This window comes from Nyctibius grandis, chromosome 9 (assembly GCF_013368605.1).
Source record: "Nyctibius grandis isolate bNycGra1 chromosome 9, bNycGra1.pri, whole genome shotgun sequence".
NCBI classification, from domain to species: Eukaryota; Metazoa; Chordata; class Aves; order Nyctibiiformes; family Nyctibiidae; genus Nyctibius; species Nyctibius grandis.
The window spans coordinates 14,439,970-14,459,829 of record NC_090666.1 but is presented as its reverse complement, the minus strand read 5'-3'; the positions used below and the strand labels follow the sequence as shown (position 1 = coordinate 14,459,829).

General features: G+C 45.2%; 1 protein-coding gene across 1 annotated transcript in view; it reads right to left on the bottom strand.

Annotated features, from left to right (window-relative positions):
* Positions 1 to 6,733: 6,733 nt before the first annotated feature.
* CHN1 (chimerin 1) overlaps positions 6,734 to 19,860 on the bottom strand; it is a 103,015-nt gene continuing 89,888 nt past the window's right edge. The window contains exons 9-13 of the mRNA XM_068407484.1: positions 13,678 to 13,851; positions 12,890 to 12,967; positions 11,580 to 11,717; positions 10,443 to 10,548; positions 6,734 to 7,616 (exon numbers count right to left, since the gene is read on the bottom strand). Of these exons, the coding sequence (XP_068263585.1) occupies positions 7,445 to 7,616; positions 10,443 to 10,548; positions 11,580 to 11,717; positions 12,890 to 12,967; positions 13,678 to 13,851 (668 nt within the window). The 3' untranslated portion in view covers positions 6,734 to 7,444. The remainder of the gene's footprint in view (positions 7,617 to 10,442; positions 10,549 to 11,579; positions 11,718 to 12,889; positions 12,968 to 13,677; positions 13,852 to 19,860) is intronic.

Genomic DNA, 19,860 nt, shown 5'->3' with positions numbered 1-19,860 from the left:
TCAAGTAAGCTTTAGGATACGCCACCTTATTAATATTAATCTACAAAATGAGTAATTTTAATAGTTTGGACAATCCTATTTGCATTACTGACAGTTAGTAATAAGGCATGAAAAAAGAGGCAAAGAGAAAAATCTTAGCATTCAAACTCTAGGCTTGATAGTGAAACACAAAAATTACAGGCAACATAGTGCTTGAAAATGAATCCTGGTTGGCTGCCAAATGTATTTTTCAAAACAATGCCTAATTGCCTCAGAAAATACATTAATCAAGGGCTCCCAGAGGCCTAAGAATAATTTGCTCCAATCCACCAAGGCAGAGTAGTGATAAAGACCCGAGTAATACAAGGAGCTACATATGTCCTTGAGACAAAATACTTCCATGAGACATAGGAAAGGATACCTAACTAAAAGCTCTTAAACAAATTCCTTGAGCAGCTTATTGACAATCACTCTTGGGAGAGATCAAATAAGAAAAAATGGTACTCTGACAGTGAAACCAGAAACAGACATTAGAGAAGTTCATGAATTGTGCTGTCCACATTGAGCTATATGTCCTGGTTTGGCCTAAACCAGGCCGATTTTCCTTTCAGTGATTTTTACTTTCAGCTAAGTCTCCTCTAACTAACTGCATGTTTTTGCAGACAGTGTCTGCTTCCAGGACTGATAACGCTCGAAGTTTGTAGTTATCACTGAGGCACCGGTAGGGATGTTGTGCAGAAAGGCTCTTGCTGTACTTATTCTTGAGAGAAACCAAGGTCACTGCTGAATTCCTCATTGCTTACGAGTGAAGAGCCGAAGGGGGGTCGCAGCTGCAGTGGGGAGCAGACAGGGCAGGTGACCCAAAATTGACCAACGAGGGTATTCCATCCCATACACGTCATTCTCGGTATAAAGTGGGGGGATCACGAGGGTCTCGCTCTCTTTCTGCTATGGCCGGTGTCCAGGGAGGACTCCGTCTGTTTTCCTGCTGCCCCCGATCCCGATCCGTGCGTTCCTGAATCCAGCTCTCGACCATCGCTAGGCCCAGGCTGGGCCTTCCCGGAGCCTGCCCTGCAGTGCCGGTGGTGACGTGGCTGACTTCAGGGGAGCTCAATCTTGGTTTTGTATATATATTTGTATATATTTGATTATTTCTATTATTATTATTATACTTTTTTTTTTCATTATTATAGTTTATTAAAACTGTTTTAATTTTCCAACCCAGAAGTCTCTCTCCCTTTTCCCTTTCCCTTTCCCTCTGGGGGGAGGGGGGGGGGGATAACAGAGGGCATCTGCCACAGGTTTAATCGCCAGCCCAGCTTTAAACCGTGACACTATAGAAGGTGGTGTCAAGAAGAGTTATCTCTGTGGTGCGGCCCAGATCATGTAGAGAGCAAATCAGGCCAGCACAAAGAAATGATCAGTCTGTGCAAGGGCTCTGGAGAACAGTATAACCTGAAATGCCCACCACCAGAGGCAGAGGGTGCTGAAGAAGTGAAGGAGAGTTGAGTCACTTCATGCGTACATAAGGCTTCCTCCTCTCTGCACATCAGCCCCGGGGTCCTCGGGTGCTGTTGGAGGCAGAGCTGGCAGCGCTAACCAGCCCAGCGCTGCGGAGAGGGCACCCTGGGGAGGTCTGCTGGGGGTGCAACAACAAGCCCCACACCAAGCTTCTCACGCCCCACTCTCAGTCACGTGTCCTCCACCGTTCCCCTACGCTCCTGCTAGCACGTGAGTGAAGGAAATCCCTACACGGTTTGCTCAGCAACCGCTTTGATCCACAACGCGTTTCCTAACCCTCCTTCTCTTGCATTACACAAGCTTTCTAGGGCTGATGTGCGGTTGCTAAGCAGTAATTTTGCGTGACTAAAAAAGAAAGCCATGATTGCTAGGTTCAATCAATGTTTTTTTCCCTTATTGCAATATAATTATAGTTATAATGAAAACATTGCAGAACATTCATCAGCATGCAAAAATTAGGTCAGGAACAGAGCGAGTATATCACATACGCCTTTCAGAAACCTTTACTTCTTCCTTTGCCATTGGAGGGGGGAGGGCAGGAGAAGTTTGGTATTACATAAAATCATAAGTAACAGTTTTCCATTAGGGCTGCCGGGCATGGCTGCGGGTATGCCGGGAGCGGGGCTCAGACCAAGGGGTGCTGTGCCCACCCTGCGTCCAGCTGGGACGTCTTTCCCACCGGGTCTGACCCGGCTGGTAAGAGGTCGAGTAACCCTGTGCTAAACAGCTGGGCTAATTCACTGCTGGGATGTTTTCCTGAAATTGCCACGAGATTTTTTTCCCTTTTCATCCTAAAGCTCCTACTTATGCCCCCAAGCACTGTCCTATATATCTTCTTTCCCCAATAGTTCTGATATTTAATTTTTACTAGACATGCATTTTTAAGTTATTCACTACCTCCATAATTTTTACTAATTTTGCCTTCCTTTATCCTCACTGAAGACTTGCTTTCCCTCATACTCTGTGCCAGTTCCTCGACTGCTACCAGCTCGTACATCTTGCCAGTGCCCCTCATTTCTTCCTTAGAAGTCTGAGGAAGGAGTTTTTCTCAGTTTAATCCCTTCTTTCCCATCTTTTTGACTGTGCCCAACTGCCTTTTGATAACATGTGGCCAGTGAGGTGGCTCCAGTGCCTGCCCAGCCCCACGCTGTGCTGCAGACACGTACCCCGCAGCACTGGAGACAATAAGGTCAACCCCAGAACTAGAGAGAACATGCATTCATCATGGAAATCAATTCTTTCAGAAAACAAATCAACTTAGTGATACCCTTTACTTCTTATAGACCTAGGTTATTTATTGTATTGTCACTTAACTAATACAAATATTAAAAATATTAGTTTTCTGTGTTTAATTAAAAATTTGAAAAAATGTAACATAAATCATGTAATTGCTTATATGCCCACACAAAGTATCTTCCTGGTGATCAAAGAAAAGCATCAAATTCACTGCAAAGATGACATTTATGCTTTCATGGTTACCACTCAGGAAAGATCAGAGTTTCATTAGCATAGCAACAAAACCAAAAACAAGATTAAAATGGGAGACTTTGCCTACATATTTAATGGAAAATCACAATTAAATTAAAGAGATTTTAAAAAAACAGTCACTGGATACAGATTCCAGGGGTTCAAAGTCAAGCAAGTATTTAATTGACTGTTGTGGTCCTCCATTCCACGTTCCCATCCCTAACACAACACAGGTCCTGTGCATTTGACTCTGAGAGATGTGCTTTGTGGTGGGACGGTTTTGTCCCGCATCGGGTGAGCAGCATGGTTAGCAGACACTGTCAGCCTTAATTATTTGAATATTGAGATTATTGGGGGTTAAACATATTCTGAAGTTTTGTCATCAGTTGGCACGTAGTTTTCTTCCTATCTCATCAGCATGTGAGACTTGGGGAAAATAAAGTCTGCTTATTATGGCAGGGACTTGGCTGCCTGACCTCTAAGCTCCCACCCCTAGTAGCTGCAGTAATGCCTCATTAGGGAGCTCTTGGGGAGGGGGTGTACATGCATTAAGGAAACGTGTTTTTTTTCTTGAGCTGGGTTTTGGGGTGGGGGGTGTGTGTGTGTTGTTTTGTGGGGCTTTTTTGTTTGTTTGGGGGTTTTTTTTGGTGTGTTTTTTTGTTTTGTTTTTGTTTTTTTTTTAAGTTGGGCAGCAAACTGCTCACCTCTCAGCAGTGGGTTCCCATTTAGGTTTTCTCCTTTCCTACAGGAACTTCCATGATCATAATCACTTGTTAAACTCTGCTGGAAAAAAGGTATCTCCAGCATGAGACCAGTGCTTGGTAGTACCTAGTGAACCTTGTTTGCCCTGCGTGCATTGGAGAGGGTGTCTATCCCCAGAGTGAATCTAAGCTTGCTATTTGGGGTGGTTTTTCTCTGACTGACCCAGCATTGCACCTACCATCGCTGCTTCTGAAGGCAGTCAGAAGTACCTGTAAGGTGAGGGGAACAGCCACTGCTGTCAGCAGCACCCATCTGCTGCTGCACCGAGACACAGGAGCTGGATATTTCTCACAAGAAGAAAATGTAATTATCCTAATTACTGCTATTTACTACATGCTTCCTACTATATGCTTTAGAAGCGGGACTTTAACTACCTGGCTCAGGTTGGCTTGTATGGCAATGGGGAACAACAGATGCCTTTTGCTCAGGTAAGCCGTGTGCTGCTCCAGCTCACGGGGGCGGCCAGAGGACACAAGGTGCCACCACCCCAGCCAGAGCTGCTGAGGCAGAGATATGCCCTGCCCTGGCCATGCCTCGTATCAGTGGCAAAGTGCCGCTGCCAGGTGCTTTGAGGAAAGGATGCTTTTGCCATGGCCAGCTGTGGTGGCATTAGGTGTCAGGGACAAGCACGTACCAGGTCACGCAAACACTGCAGTGCAACAAGCAGGTCAAACGCGTGCGTGCAAAACCGTGCCAGCATTATTTAGAAAAAAATCCCATCTCCTGATTACAGACCTGATGACAGGAGTGCTGCCACACCAAGGAGCTGAGAGCTGACTGGGGAGATGGGACATTGCAAAGGGCCAGCCAGAGCCACCACGAGGTACCCGGGAAGGGGAGGCAGGAGTGACGGACGGTCTGAGGGGCCTTTAGTGAGTGACAGACAGTCTGAGGGCTGGGGTACACGGGGCCATTACACAACACAGGAGTGAGGAAACGCATCGCATGCTGTAGAGGCAGCGGGGGAAATACAGTACGTCTAGGAGTTGGCTTGGAAACGACGTAGTGGTGAACACATGGGGCTGCTGGAGAGCACAAGGCAGATGTGACTGGGGAGCATATGGGCCATTGCTCTTGCGCGGGCGGGGGGGCCAGACTGTGTTGGAGACATACTATTTTGCAGCTGTGTCAGTTCACTGGGATAGATAAAGTGATAATGTGTACTAATAAATACAGGAGTTACAGTGGCAAGTCACTTTTAGTACTACAGAAGATTAAAAAAAAGAATAAAAAAAGGCAGGATGATACTTCAGATGTTGTCTCAAGACCTCCCCCTGCACTGCCTCTCCACCAGCCCCCAGCAGCCCCCCAGCCCAGAGCAGCAGTCCCCACGTGCTTACCAGCGTGTACCCCCAGCTCCAGCCTTTCCTTCCAGGGATCCTTCACTCCCCGCTTCCAGGGGAGCTGTAGGAAAGCTGCTGCCTTCCCTCTCCTCTCCTGGCTGGGCCCATAAGGGAAGGGGTGGGACCCAGGGAGGCACCTCACTGCCCACGGGAAGGGAACACAGCTGCCTGCGATCACTGGGGATGGTGCCTCCTCCTCGGGATGGTGTTGGCTGCCTGAGGGGGGTGAAAGGGCAGAACCCCTGAGCTGCCCAAGCCTGGCTGCTCTCCTGGGGGGCTGGTATTAGGGAAGGTGCCCCACCACAGCATCCCCCCACTCCTGGCATCTCATTATGTCTTTCTGCCCTGCAGGTCCCACACTCACGCCCTCCTTTCTCCTTTTTCCCTTATTACCAGCCCTTCAAGCTGGGACTTTTGCCCAGTTCTTGCTTCCCCGAGGGCAGCTACGCCACTTCCCTGGGACCTGCTATTTCACTCGCACACCTCTCTCCTGTCTCTGCTTACCCCAGCTCCCTCACTCTGTCTTGTGCCACAGGGTTCTGCTTTCTTTGATAATTAGACATTTCCACTGTCATCAAAATAATTAGGTTCCAAAGCATTCCTCAAAAGTTTTGAATCGAACCAATGTGCCAGTTGCCATTGATCTTCTCTGATGCGTTTTCCCATGCACGAGGCAATGAAGAACAAGAGCGAGGCGGGTGACACGGGGCAGCGTTCGGTCACAAGCAATGCTGCTGCCTTCTCTGCCGCTCCTGGCTGCAGCAGTGCCACCGTGAACCCCGACAGGAGGGGGAGCATTTGGAGTTAGGAGGACTACAGCGCAGAAAATTCTCATAATGCCACATCAAACTCACTGGCGATACCATTTTTTTTTGTCAGAAATTGTAGAAATGGAGAAACTAACATTTGTAAGGACTGCAAACCATCCCAGTGTGTAACTCCTCATGCACCCACCCAGGGACAGGTGTTTCTGCCACACTAGGAAGTGCTCCTGGGGACAGATGGACAGACTATCAATGGATGGAGCATCTCCATCAGAGGGGCCGCAACAAGGCTGGTGACAAGGGATTTTTTTACGCTTTATCAGAGAGAACAGCGAAACTGTTTCTAAGTTTGGGTTGTTTTCCTTTCACATGGAAGAAACGTGTCTGCAGGAGGGGAGGCCAAAGCACTTGCACCACTGCTGAACAACTTAACTGCAAAGCAAGTGTTCTGCGATGTATTTGCATTCGAAATTCAGTGGTGTATCCATCTACTCTGGGCAGCTACAACTGCGTAATGGTAAACTGCAACTCCAGTTCGCATACAGGTAATCTTAACAATCTATATATAAAATAAGAAGTAGTAGACGGCTTCCGTTTTAAGAGTTCTGAAACATTCTTGACAGGCACCTTGGACAACAAAGAAATAAATTTTCAAACTAAAGAGTAATTGGTGGGAACTCAGCAAAGTGTCAGGCTCCAAAGTACTGAGATCAGAAAGGTCTTGTCAAAATCAGTAAAACTCTAACTCACTGCTTCTGAGTCAGAGGTTGTTCAGGGTTAAAGTGCCAATGTGAAAAATGAAACAAACGGTATTTTTGAAACATGTTCATTAAATAAAAATAGCTTAATGTTACAGTTCTAAAAGCAAAATTTAATAAATTAATATACACATGCCAGATAAAAATACAAAATTACAATTGAAATAGCAATAATAATAAAGGAACACTGCTCAGCATTGCAGATTTCACTGCAACCACCATAAACATCATGGAGAATTACTTAAAGTAACATTTAAAGTACACATTTTGTTTCTGTTAAAAACAAATTCCTATATGATGAAAAAAACCAAAAGAAACCCAAGAAGAAATCGGCCCCAAAAGTGGCAGAGAACGATACGAAACGTCAATAAACTGCCAGAGGCTCCATTTCACATAAGTCGGCCTTCTTTTTAGTATCAGAAACCAATTACACAGAACATAAAAGCAAATTCACAACAGGTTTACACGGAGAAACATGCTGAATTACAATCACAAACTATCCAGAACAAAGATGCTGCACCAGTTCAGTTGTCTTCTTCATGGAATGAGTCTCACCAGAACAGGGAGAACAGGGAGCAAATCATGCAATAGCTTTAGGCTTTTTGTTTTTTATTTTAACATGATAAACACCCAGGATTACTAGTACTGGAAAGTATGTGTTAACCTTTTTTCAACATCAGCTGAATGGCACTACAGAAATGACAAAGAGTTCCTTCATTTTTATCCTGAATACATCGAAAGCTCTAGCAAATATGGAATTCAGCGACAAGAGCCATTAAATTACTTTAAAATATTCCTTCATCCATAGAACACTGTTGCTTCCTTTTTTATTACAAAACCCCCAAAATATTCAAAATAAAATGTCTTCATTTTTTATAAGCATCTCCACCACAAGTCTCTGATAACGGATGTCATTCAACGCAGCCATCGCATCCAGTTCTGGCGCTCTCATGAGAGTTGGTCCAAAAACTATGCCCAGATTCTCTGCACTCATCAGGTTTTCCTTTTCATGGAGAGTTACTCTGTAAAAAAAAGGACAGTGTTTTTCACATTCCTTCTGTGCCAAACTATGCCTGCATATGCTGGAAAATCAGGGAAACTGGACAGAAATGCCTGCCTTTCCCCAAAGCTGCAGAGAGGCTGCTGCTTCCAGCAGGATCTATACGGAGGCGTCGGGTGAAACACTCACAAGTTAGTGAGTGCGAACGCTGTGCGGGTTTACGATGAGTCAGATGCCTCTGTCCTCCTACCCCGCACACAGACCACGTTTACTGCCGGAGGGATCGGTACTCCGCGGTGAGGAAGGGGGCTGAGGGGTGAATTCAGACAAATCAGAACAATTTTGCTTTCGCTCTTTACAGCAGCACCATCCAGAGGCCGTTCCTATGGGGAGCAGACCGTGTTTGTCGTTACGTTAGCAGTTTTATGGTCACCAGGGACGTGCTACTGTGCCCACCCAGGTGGGATTCTACCCAGGTCCCCTGGTGGCATGGCTCCATGTGGTCACACTGCTCCTCTCTCGTGCATATGATGGCAATGGCAGTGAAGCACATCACACGTAAATTCCCTGCCTTTAGGCACTACAGGCTAACCGTGCTAAGCTGGACGCCTGGTTCCTCTTCAAGACAAATTATGTCCTGTGGCGTGTACTAAAAAAAAAAATGGATCATCACTTCAGAGCGCCTTTGAAACCACCAAGGTCTCACTGTAACGTCATGGCAGCCTGAGCAGGTCATTAAACCTGTGCTCTGTCAGGCCCACGTCCACCCTTCCCTCTTCTGGGGACCTCAGCAGCTGCCCAACAGCCAAGCCCCCAGCTCAGGACAGCCTCCTGCCGCCTGGTTCCCATCTGCGGGAGAGGAGGAGGCGGGAGGCCACGTTTTGCTGCTCCACAGGAATCCGACCTGTTCAAAGCTGTGGGCTGAGGCCCCGCTGCAGGGCAGGTTTGCCGGCCACATCCAGATGTGTAATTTGCCCAAGAATTATACCTACAGGAGAGGCATTCTCTGCCTTGGCTACTGCAGAAACACGTCTGCTCAGCAAATGCCAGAAGGGTCACTGCTACCCAGCCACAACAGTCTCCAGGGTCATGGGATGGTATTTCTTAACGCGGGCTCAGAGGCAGCCTGTGCTCTCCTGCGCTGCTCTGCCCCAGCACGGAGAACGCAGGCTCCGGCACGGTGGGGCGGGAGGAGGACAGCCTGGCTGGGGTATCCCGCACCGAGCGCACCCATCGCTGCTGCCTGCTGCAACGCGCGTGGGAGACACACACGTGCCTCGAAGCCTAAGCTCCTGCCTTGCCTTACCCTGGCGAATTGCCTCGCTCAAAGAAACAAATTTAGATTATGCAAATGTTTCAATACACACTACGGTTTAAAGAATCCATAAGGATTCTCAGAAACAACTAAGAATCCAGGGACAGCAACTGAAAGAGTCTGGCTAAATTATTTCTCTTTTCACCACTGTGGCATCTTGCACTGCACGAACAAATCCTTTGGCATACAAAAAAAAAAGTCAAGATTTTTCTTCCTTTTTCCCCCTTCTGCCTTAATTTTTAAACAAGTCAGACTGATAGTTCCAAGCTGCTCTGTCTTCAGTCTGTAATTATTCCAGATAAAGGAGCTGTGTCTGATTACCTGAGTTCAGCAGCAAGACAACAGCCTGTCGAGCACCACAGCTCTTTTCAGCAAATGTATTAAAAGGGAGTTTAAAAACAAGTGAATTTTGTTACCTTTCTACCTTATCATTCACCTGTACCAGAAATATGATGTGCAAAAGCAACTTGCTAACTAGAGCAGCAACAGCTACTCTTGAACAGGGTAAAAATTAACTTCACACTTCACAAGCAGTAGGGTGGGTTTTTTTGTTCCCACATCTCTCATCCCCGTGTCTGTTCTAAACATCCATTAGAAATGACACTGAAATAAACGGACAAATCAGGCAGAAACGCTGTAGCTGTATTTTGCCTGAGGCACTCAGCAGAGTCAACATATTCCTACTTGTAGAACTATAGAAGGAAAAAAAGCAGAGAGAGCTTAAAATAAAGTATTTTTCCACGGAGAGGGAATGATTCTTATATATTGACAGTAAGTTCATGTTACTTGAGGAACTAAAATGGACAGCCTAATATGCCACATTGATTTTTTCCTGGCTTTCCTGAAAGAAACAGAACTCATGCTGTTGTACTGGATTTCATCTGTTGGACTCTCTCATTTTTCAGCCTACTGACCAACCTCCATCATGGCTCGGGGAGCAGGAGAAACGTCAGACAGAATTTATGCTCCTACGGTTTTGAGAAGGTGGCGGGTGAAACAAGGGGCTCCACGCTGATGAGGAATGGCTGGCAGATCTCACCAGATGTGTGGCTGGAGGGCCAATTAACACTGCGCCTAATCAGAGTCCACTCAAGCCTAGCCTGTGCTGTCTTTTTTGGGATGTCAGGGATGACCAGGGTAGACAAGACTTAGCAGAAAAAGACACCAGTCTATAGCCATTAAGCTGTATTAGTATCTTAACCAGGGAGTGACTTATTATTCCCAGAGGTGTGAATGGCTTTTTTACCATAAATATTCACTGTGACCTTAAATATAGAGCAAATTTGTCAGGCAGATGACTTTTGTCCTTCAAAACTGTGGGGTTTTTTTCTTATTTCCTTTAAGTGCTTTGCAAGAGCTTTCAGTGGGATAAACCCCAGTGTATGGGTATTCGCAGCTGTGCAGACTAGCATTCCACACCACAGCCTGTCTCCAGGATTTGGTGGGCCTTGCTTAGACTTTTCTGGAGGTCCTAACATGGACTTTGCTAAAAATGAGTTCGGCTCAAGAGTTCTTTCCAGCTAGTCCACCTACCTCTTCAGATGTGCCATGAGATACCGTAATGTTTCACAGTGTGCAGGCGGCAGCAGTTTCAGCGCCTCATGGAGAATTTCCAGCTGTTCATCCGGATCGGTGGTTTCTGGAACACAGATGTTCAACTGTCACCACATGTACAGCCAGAATTCACATACAGAAAGACAACAGTGGCCTGCAGAGAAGACAGGGTCTCACAGCCCTGCTGGATTACTGATTTCCAGAACCTATCCAAACCTCATAGTGGAGGTTTTGCCTGTCCAAAGAGGTGCTAAGAGCACCATCAGAATGTGACTGGTTTTGGACAAAGACAACTCCCCAAAGTCTTCTGCACTCCACCAAAAGAGTCCTCGCAGCCTACTAAAAAAAAAAAAAACCTCCCCTGGCAATCCTTGCTGCCTGGACTCGTTTTGCACAAATAATCTACAGGTGCAACCCTGGGACAGCAGAATGTACCGGGAACTTTGCCATCAGCGTCTTTGGCTGTGTCGGTACTACGTGGAAAGCGCCTTCTCCAGAGGAGTGGTAAGGCAGGCAGCCGGCCCTTGTTTTCTACCCACAGCTACCTCACACCTTTCCAGGTGTGGCTGGTGTGACTGCTACGTTGCAGAGATGCTTCAGGCAGCCAGGATGCTTGGGAGAGATGTTCCAGCTGGGCTTACTGCCGCACTCGCAGGCTCACTGTCTGCAAGGCCAGCCTTGAAGGTGGCCTTAGGATTAGTGTTTATCAGCTTATGAAAACACTCAAAATGGACACCTCTAGAAACAAATGACTTCTTATTTCTAAACATTTTCACAAGTCACCTTCTTTCTGGCAACATAAACCCAACAGACTTTAAATGTCACTGTCAAGTATCAAGGGTTCATGCGAGACACACAAAGCGATGTAATCCATTATGTGTGATGAAAAAGAAGCATTCCTGGTGACAAAGGCAAAGAAAAATGTAACCATGATCACGTAGCACCACACGGTCACGTCGTAATGTGCAGTGCATGTTTACTCCTGCAATCCTGACTAGATAGGGCACGCAGGGTAAGAGCTGATGGGACAGCTATTAAATGAATAGGCAAGTACTGCACAAAAAGGAGAAGAAAAGGCTAAGAATGAAAACCAGGAGGAAAATGCGTTATACTTACTTGCAGACTCTATAAACTTTGGGTAGGCATCATACGTGATGAGTGGAATTGGCAAATCCCTGAAGTACAGTTTAAGTGCACCAGTGATAATATTGATATCTTCATACATATTCACAGAAATATCAGCTTTTTCCCCATCTGTGTGGAAAAGGCACTGCCATTAAAGCCTTGGAAATGTAAACAGATGTAAAACAGCATTCAAAAGAAAAATAACAACTTGCTTAAGCAAATCATTAAACAGGATACAACTACAGACTTTGGCTTTTATAAGCAAAAGAGAGAGTTACTGGGCTGTGAAGTTCATCATTTCAGGGTGAAAACCTCAAGCATTTTATAAAGAAACGTATGCTCTCTTCGTTTCAAAAGATTACAAAAAAATGCAAGTTGTTTTTTTTTTTTTGGAATAAACCTGCCTGCCTGATCTAGCAGTATCTATCTTCTAGGAATGTGTGGAAGTTTAGCTATTTCTGAACACATTGCATTGCCAAACAACACATTTGTCAGCACTGAATGAGAAATCACGGGAGTCTGGGAAAAAAAGTAAAAGAAAGAAAACCAGCTTAGTCCAGAGGCTCCTAATTTTATACGAAAAACATGTGTTCATCATTTAACTACAGCATACCACCTACTCCTGACCACAGTGGACACAGATACAGAACTTGGCTTCTCCAGCGCATCCCCACCCTGCTAACGCTGCAGAGGAGGCAGATGTTGTCTGAATAGGTCCAGTCCTCCGGAGAAACAGGAGAGAGTGAGTTTCCAGCACAGATTTTGGCCTTGATTTCTACTGGGATAGGGGGACTGCAGCTGGAAAGCCTTTAATTTTCCCACTCTCTTTTCTCAGAGAGAAGAGTTTGTTCTCACTGACCTTCTTTTAGACTGTAATAACTCACACTTTGTTTGCACTATTGTATTCATCTTATTATTTTGGAGCTTTCATCCAGAAAGATGGATTTAAGCTGCAGAGCCCTCTTAAGGCACTTTACCACTTGCCCTCTATCCCTCCCCCACCGCCCTGAGCGGAGTTTTACTTGCAAATTAGGGCAGTAGTTCAGAAAGCTTTGTCCTTTCCTACGCACATCATTACCGAAGCACAGACACTGATGGAAGGAGAAAAGTAGATTTTGGTAATAAAGGCCAAAGTGAAGCTGATACGTGTTTCTGACGGGAAGGCTCCCCTTCTGCTAGCAGTTGCTGGACCCCTTCAGCCCACTGAGGCAGTGAAGCGTGAGACAGACAGAGGCTGGGCAGGAAAACTGTGTATATTTAGTAGATCAGCACAAAGTTCCAGCATGCAGGAAAGACTGTACCTCTGTCAAATGCCATTTTGACATCTTCGATAAGATCACTAAATCCTGAGACTCTGTATAGTCCTTCAGAATTAAGACCTGCAATGAACATTTTAACAAGATTAAAATTAGTCTTAATTTTACAGTTTCCTTCCACCCTGTTCTCCTTTGCCAGGTTCTTCATTTAAGGCAGAAAAAGCACACATGTTTTAAAAGCCTTATGAGGCTTTTCTTTCAGAATGAAATCTTATCCTGGCCTTTTAACCCTGACCCTTGCATTAGCTGCCTTGTTATATCAGCACTAAATGATGCTTACACAAATTACTTCAGAGCTGAAGAAACATATTAAACCAACTACAACCGATTTCAAAGTAACTGCAATTAGCATACTTGATGTTCAGTCATTATTTCAGAATGAAAACAAATACTCTAATTCTAGAAAAGGATACTCAGTGTATGCTAGGGGAACCAGCACTAGGAAACACATCAATACTGCCTGCCTTTGTTTTAGCACATTCACTCAAATTTTTAATAAAAATATTACTGGAAAGAAAGGTGCCAACATATAACTATAAAGCAGTAATTGTCCATTAAGCAATTTCTAGCAGAATCTATGAAAATTATAAATGGGTATGAACTATGAAATAATGCAAAGTATAATATTAGTTGTGCAGGGTAATTGGCAGTCATAAAATGTCTTGTGCAAAATCTGTTTTGAGCAATCATACATTCAGCAGAAACCCAGATGACCCAGATCAATCTAAACGGATTATCAGTAAAGCAACAGAAGTCCATTAACTATGCCTTACCTCTAGATTCAATTTCCCTAATGCACATGTCTACTACCATTGGTCTCTTAGTGAAGTGTGCTTTTACTAGCGTTGTAAGGTCACAGCTGTACACTTTTTTGACATGCTTCAGGTCTGGCTTGCAGTCATTTGGGACCATCTTGGAACATTGCTTGTGCACATTTAAACCACAATCTGATAGAAAAATGAAAAGTTGGTTAGGCTGGTGTTTGGTGGAAATGCATCCCGATGTCAGTACTGTGGGGCACGTATGGCTCCTGCGGGGTCTGACCCGATCTCACAACTACTACTTCTCTTGAGACCCCTTAGCCATCAAATGCGTGAGGTAGGGACAGACCTGAAGTCAGTCAGATTTTCTACCCAAAACATTTCTTCTGCCCCTAGAAGATTTAACGCAAAGTGACAAACTTTCCACATGTTTTTTTTTGAATCGGGATCTAAGGGACAATTATGTTCCCCACCACTATTACATATGTTGCTAAACTTTCTTCCCAAGTTGCTGTGGATTTTCTAACACATAGAGTTTAACATAGTGCTGAACTGTGGCACTTAGACACCTCCTGGGGGAGACAAAGGTAGGGACTGGGTCTCAGAAGGCTACAACCCCTCTGCAGCATGCGTTGGCAAGGCAGCCCCCAGATCTGCACCACTTCAGGGACCCCTATGCTCTTGCCAGGTGTGACAGCCTGTGCTCAGCGTTGCCAGTGACAGGGCCTGTTCCCCAGCTCAGAGGGGAGCTGGAAAAGAGACACAGGGGCCACCAAGCTGGTTGGTGGCTTCTTGCTACCGAGCAGTTTACAAAGGACTTTGCTAAGTCACAGCGGCTGCAATTCTGATGCCATTTCACAGAGTGTTTCTGAAACAAAGTGTTGGCAGGCACCAAACCAATTCTATTTACTTTAAAACTGACTTAGGAAAAATCTGTTGTGGTTTTTTTTTAAAACATAAGTAAATAACTCCACAGCTTTACTGTAAACATACTGAGAACAAGATTTAGTTTAAGTGAAACTTAATTGAAATCACGTTACAGAAAAATGTTTGTTCTGCCCAAACCCACTCAAAACATAATGCCCAGGGTCTAGGAAAAAAGATCTTGGAAAACACCATCAATTATACAGTGAAGCTGGGAAGAGCAACACAGTCCCCTTTGAGCCAAGCACACGGTCAGCACTATCGTGAGGCAAGTCCTGCATGGCCCGGGGCAGCCCCCGGTGACTCCCCTGTCACCGCCATTGCTCCTGCTCTGCATCAGGGACTCGCAGGTGCCACCAGCCAGAGGGCGCCACGCTGCTGTTAGGGCCTTTGCCGTGCCCTGACACGCACTCGCTGTATGCCGAGGCTCCAGTGCTGCAGGCGTTTCTCTGCCTCGCTGCGTTGCCATACGGAGCCCCCCGGATTGCTGCAGAATTAAGGGATTTGGGAGCTTAAAGGATCAATGCCTTGATGAAAGTCTGAACTGCCTCTGCCACCACAGTACTGAGTATCTGTCTATACAGACTCCCGTTGTATTTCATTCCTGCTGATTTTGCCAATACTTGTATTTTCATTAATGCCTCATAAATTATGCTCTCGTGAGTCCCCACCTGGCTTACTGTGTTCAGCTCTGGGGCCCCCAACATAAGAAGGGCATGGAGCTGTTGGAACGAGTCCAGAGGAGGGCCACGAAGATGATCAGAGGGCTGGAGCACCTCTCCTATGAAAACAGGCTGAGAGAGTTGGGGCTGTTCAGCCTGGAGAAGAGAAGGCTCCGGGGAGACCTTACAGCAGCCTTCCAGTACCTGAAGGGGCCTACAGGAAAGCTGGAGAGGGGCTTTTTACAAGGGCAGGTAGTGATAGGATGAGGGGGAATGGTTTTAAACTGAAAGAGGGGAGATTTAGATTAGATATTAGGAAGAAACTCTTTACTGTGAGGGTGGTGAGACACTGGGACAGTTGCCCAGAGAAGATGTGGGTGCCCCTCCCTGGCAGTGTTGAAGGCCAAGTTGGATGGGGCTTTGAGCAACCTGGTCTAGTGGAAGGATGTCCCTGCCTGTAGCAGGAGGGTTGAACTAGGTGATCTTTAAGGTCCCTTCCAACCCAAACCATTCTATGATTCTATGATTATTTGACCTTGTTCTTTCCAAAACAGTGAACCCCAGAATTCATCACCAAGTTTAATTTCGCTAAGTCAGCCACAGCCTGCCGCTAAAGTCACTTTGTTTACTTAACAGGCCTGTGAAGTGCCCGGCTTTGTCACTTCGGATCCTCTGTGAAACATCCGATCTCTGGTTGCAATTAAAGTTCGGCACATCACCTTCAATCAGTCAAAACTTACACAGATCCCAATCCAGACGAAATGGCTGATTAAAATTCTCTTTAGCTATTTCTGTGCAGGAGCAACTCCCGGCCTTGCGAGGAGCGGTTAACGCGCAAGACAGGGAACTGGGAGTGCTGAACTTCCCACCCGCTGTGATTTTGTGCTGCGAACCCCACCTTGGGCAAAGCCAGGTAACACAACATGGCAGCATCTCACTCGTGAGGACTCAGGAGCGATTTTGTGAGTGTAAATTAGCCGCTTCACACAGACAGCAAGATAGGTCACAGTTATGTTTCTGGGAATTCAAGGATAATTAAGACTAAAATATACAAAAAAAAAAAAAAAGGAAAAACGTGCTTCCAAGTATCTTACACTTAAAACAATTATCGCATTCACTGAGATCATCGTAACTATATACAAGAAAGTTTCATTTCATTAAAATATCTAACTTACAGAGATGTTTTCAATGTGAAAACGTTGCTTCTGAAAATAACTGTGTTATTGCTAATCCCATAGATTCAAACAGGCTTTGGATCTGACCTCATTAATACCAGAATAATAATTACAAATGCAAAAGTCAAGTTTTCTCCTCTCTCATTTGTTCTTCCTTTGCATTTGATGTACCAGCTGACTGCTTCAGGGCTTACAAACACTCCTGAGAAACATTTAAAACCTAGAAATATTTCAGGTATTTAATGCGTAGAAAATGTATGAGCACCACGTTCAATATTACTGGGCTCTGCACTAGCCTTCTAATAATCAAGGCTCTTTGCCTCTTATGTAAGCGTAGGAGACCACCTTACTTTAGCAATTCCACATCAATAAACACTTGTAGGAGATTGCAGTGAATTTGCAAGGGAAAAAATGTAATTTTTCCAATAAAGCAGCTGAAACTCACCAGCGCCGTGCTTCCTACCAGGTGGGCCCCTCTCCCCAGCTAACAGTACTTCATGAAAGGCAGAACTGCCATGTCTCAGTCACTAGTCTCTGGTTCAGTTGATAACTTAGGATGAAGGATGATGTCTTGCTAACTCCAACAAGGTAAAAAGCACAATGGCAGGAGGTCAGTCCTCCTCTCCACAGAGCACTGAGAACGTGCCAGCCTTACACTCTAACCATACTCAGCTTACTTGTTAGTGCAAAAAGCCAGGTATCATTCTGCAAGCTACATATTATTAAATAAAAATGTCCTCCGTTCTCATTGCAGATGCTTCATGAAAGCTTTGAAACCCATTATTTTAGAATCAACCAGGAAGGAACAAGAAAGCCGAGTCCTGAATCTCTCTGTGTGCTGCTGCGTGGTGAAGTCTTAGGACTCCTTGCCTTGCTCACACATGAGCTTCGTGATTTGGCTGGGTTCGTTAAGACCAAGAGGATTAATTTGATTTCAAATTTAGGGTCTATTTACTATTGGTTATATCAAAGTAAATCCAGAATAGCTAAGCTGGTGTTAGCAGCTTTACTCCGGATCTAAAGTAACCAGGAGCCTTATCCATTTCTTACAGAAGTTCATCAGAGCTTACCTGCTGGCCAGCTGTACTAATTGGTAAGGAGCTAAAGAAAAATCCCCCTGAAGTATTTTATCTGCTGATAAATCCTATAATAATACAGGACAGATTTAAGAGATCATGAATCCTTGCAGGTCAACAGGAAAACTTCTGCTGACTTCAGTTAATCAGAATTTCACCTTATACAGAGACGATTCTCAGGACTAGAACTGTAAGTCACACTTACTATTCCTTTTGACAGTGCTATCAAACTATGGCCACCTTTCAAATATACCAAATGTGACCACAAAAAGTGAAGTCGTAAATTCAAGAGTTTATAGGAAGTTTGGAAATTTAGAGAAAAAAAAAAAAGAGTAATTTTAGATGACAGGTTTAAAAGTCTGTGATAAGCTACTCTGACTTTAATAGCATATTGATCTAGGAGTTCAGGTGGGCTGTGACATAACTTCTATGAGAGGTATTAAATTTAAAACCAGCCTGACAATACTTTCCTATGATGCCCAGAAAAAGGTTTGGTAATATTTTAGGAACAGCTAATACTGATATTAGTCCACTGGGCTGAAAGAACAAATAACATGTTCATATTAATGCATGAGCAGAGCCAAAAGATGTATGCACATTAATACCGCCCCATGAGCACACATTATAAATATTTGCAGACTAAAATATTCTTAGCTGTCGCTTTTTGTTATAGTGCTGATTTGACTTTAGTCAGTTTTAGATTTCCTTTGGTTTATGATTTACTGGCTAACATGGCTGCTGGTCACGCTCCATGGGAACGATACCGTATGCTACTTACATCACTCTAATTGTATTTTTGAATTATCCCAAAGAAAATTTATGCATTTTGTCACTCTGGGGAGCAGCTTTAAGAGCTAAAAGCTACATTATCTGCAAAAAGTTCTGAAAGACTCCTCAGAGGTTTATGGGAAGCGGGGAGCTGGGGCGCTGGCACCATGCATTGCCTTGGGCAGGTCCATTGCAGTACCCGCCAGACGGGATAACACCCTCACCTTTGGTAAGCACACACGTGAAGATCGCGGGTTCTACACAAGCACAAAGTATCAGCATCGTTACTTTTGCAAGGGTGAAAAGGTTAGTAAGGAATTTGCTCTCATAAATCAATCACGAGCTAGTAGCTTTCTTTTAATAACTTAATGTTCCTTTCTGTAGCAGAGGAAGCAATGTTTTCTGTCCCCTCGGATGCAGTGCATGCTAACAAGCACGCGAACGTAGCAACCCCACTGGCCCTGCGTGCTGCACTTTATGCTTCCAAGCACAAGGCAGGGGGGTGCTATGAAGGTCTGCCCTCTTCCTCCTAGTCGGCAGAGCTGTTCCAGCCCAGGGGGCAATGCTGGAGCTGCTATGCTGCCTTACGTATGTGCCACTAGTTAAGGTGCAATGCACATCTGGAAGCAACCTTGGTCCCACCAGAGTCTTAAGCCACTTTGTTAAGCAGTGCTGTGGCAAAAATTGCTTCCAAACATGTGTATGATCCCCCAAACCTGCTAGCATCCATACTACTATATCGTGCACTATAGGGCAAAGTATTCTTTAGGAAGGAATTTCTAGAGGGCAGCTAGTCACTTGGCAACAAAATTACCTAATACTACAGAAAAATCAGGGCTTATGAAATAAAAAGAAGAAAAGCCCATCGAACAAGCCTATCTCCCCTTATCCCCCATCAAAAGAACATATATATCTGAGCCTCCAAAAGCTGGCTGGAAAACACAGGTGAAATGTTCTTTCAGCAGAACACGTTTCGTGGCGATGGTTTGATTTTATGGAAGTTCTGAAAGATCACAGACAGTCTGTTCAAAAACTTCCCTGGCTTCCTGCCACGACACCTGCCTACCTCCTCGACAGCTCTGCCGATGGGCCGCTGGCTTGCTCAAGGCTTCCAGGTCTGTGTGGGCTTGGAGATAAAGCCGCTTTTAGGACTTAAGAATTTCAAGAATATATAGCTCCAGAATAGCTTCCCCATGGGAACGGCTCTGAAGCAAGGCTCCCCTGCCTGATTAGCATTTCAAAATTTTGGAGCTTGTTCCTCGCAGGAACACCACTAGATCCTGAGCTGGTGGAACAGCCTGTCAGGCAGCGTCCATCTCCTCCAACAGCATCACCACCTGCCTGAGGTGGGCAGGGACTGTTCTCCAAACAGTCCCCTTCCCACAGCCCTGACCTCTGTGGCTTTGCTTTGCTCTTGTTCCTTCTCAGGCTGACTGTCTGTGCCCTACACGGTCAGGGAAACCAGCAGAACTGGGGTGCACACCTCAGAAGAAGCTTGGATGTATTTTTAAGGTACGGATGTGGGCAGAATGGGAGCTTATCATGACTGAGGCATGCAAAATACCTTGAGAGTGAGCAACACGATGAGCA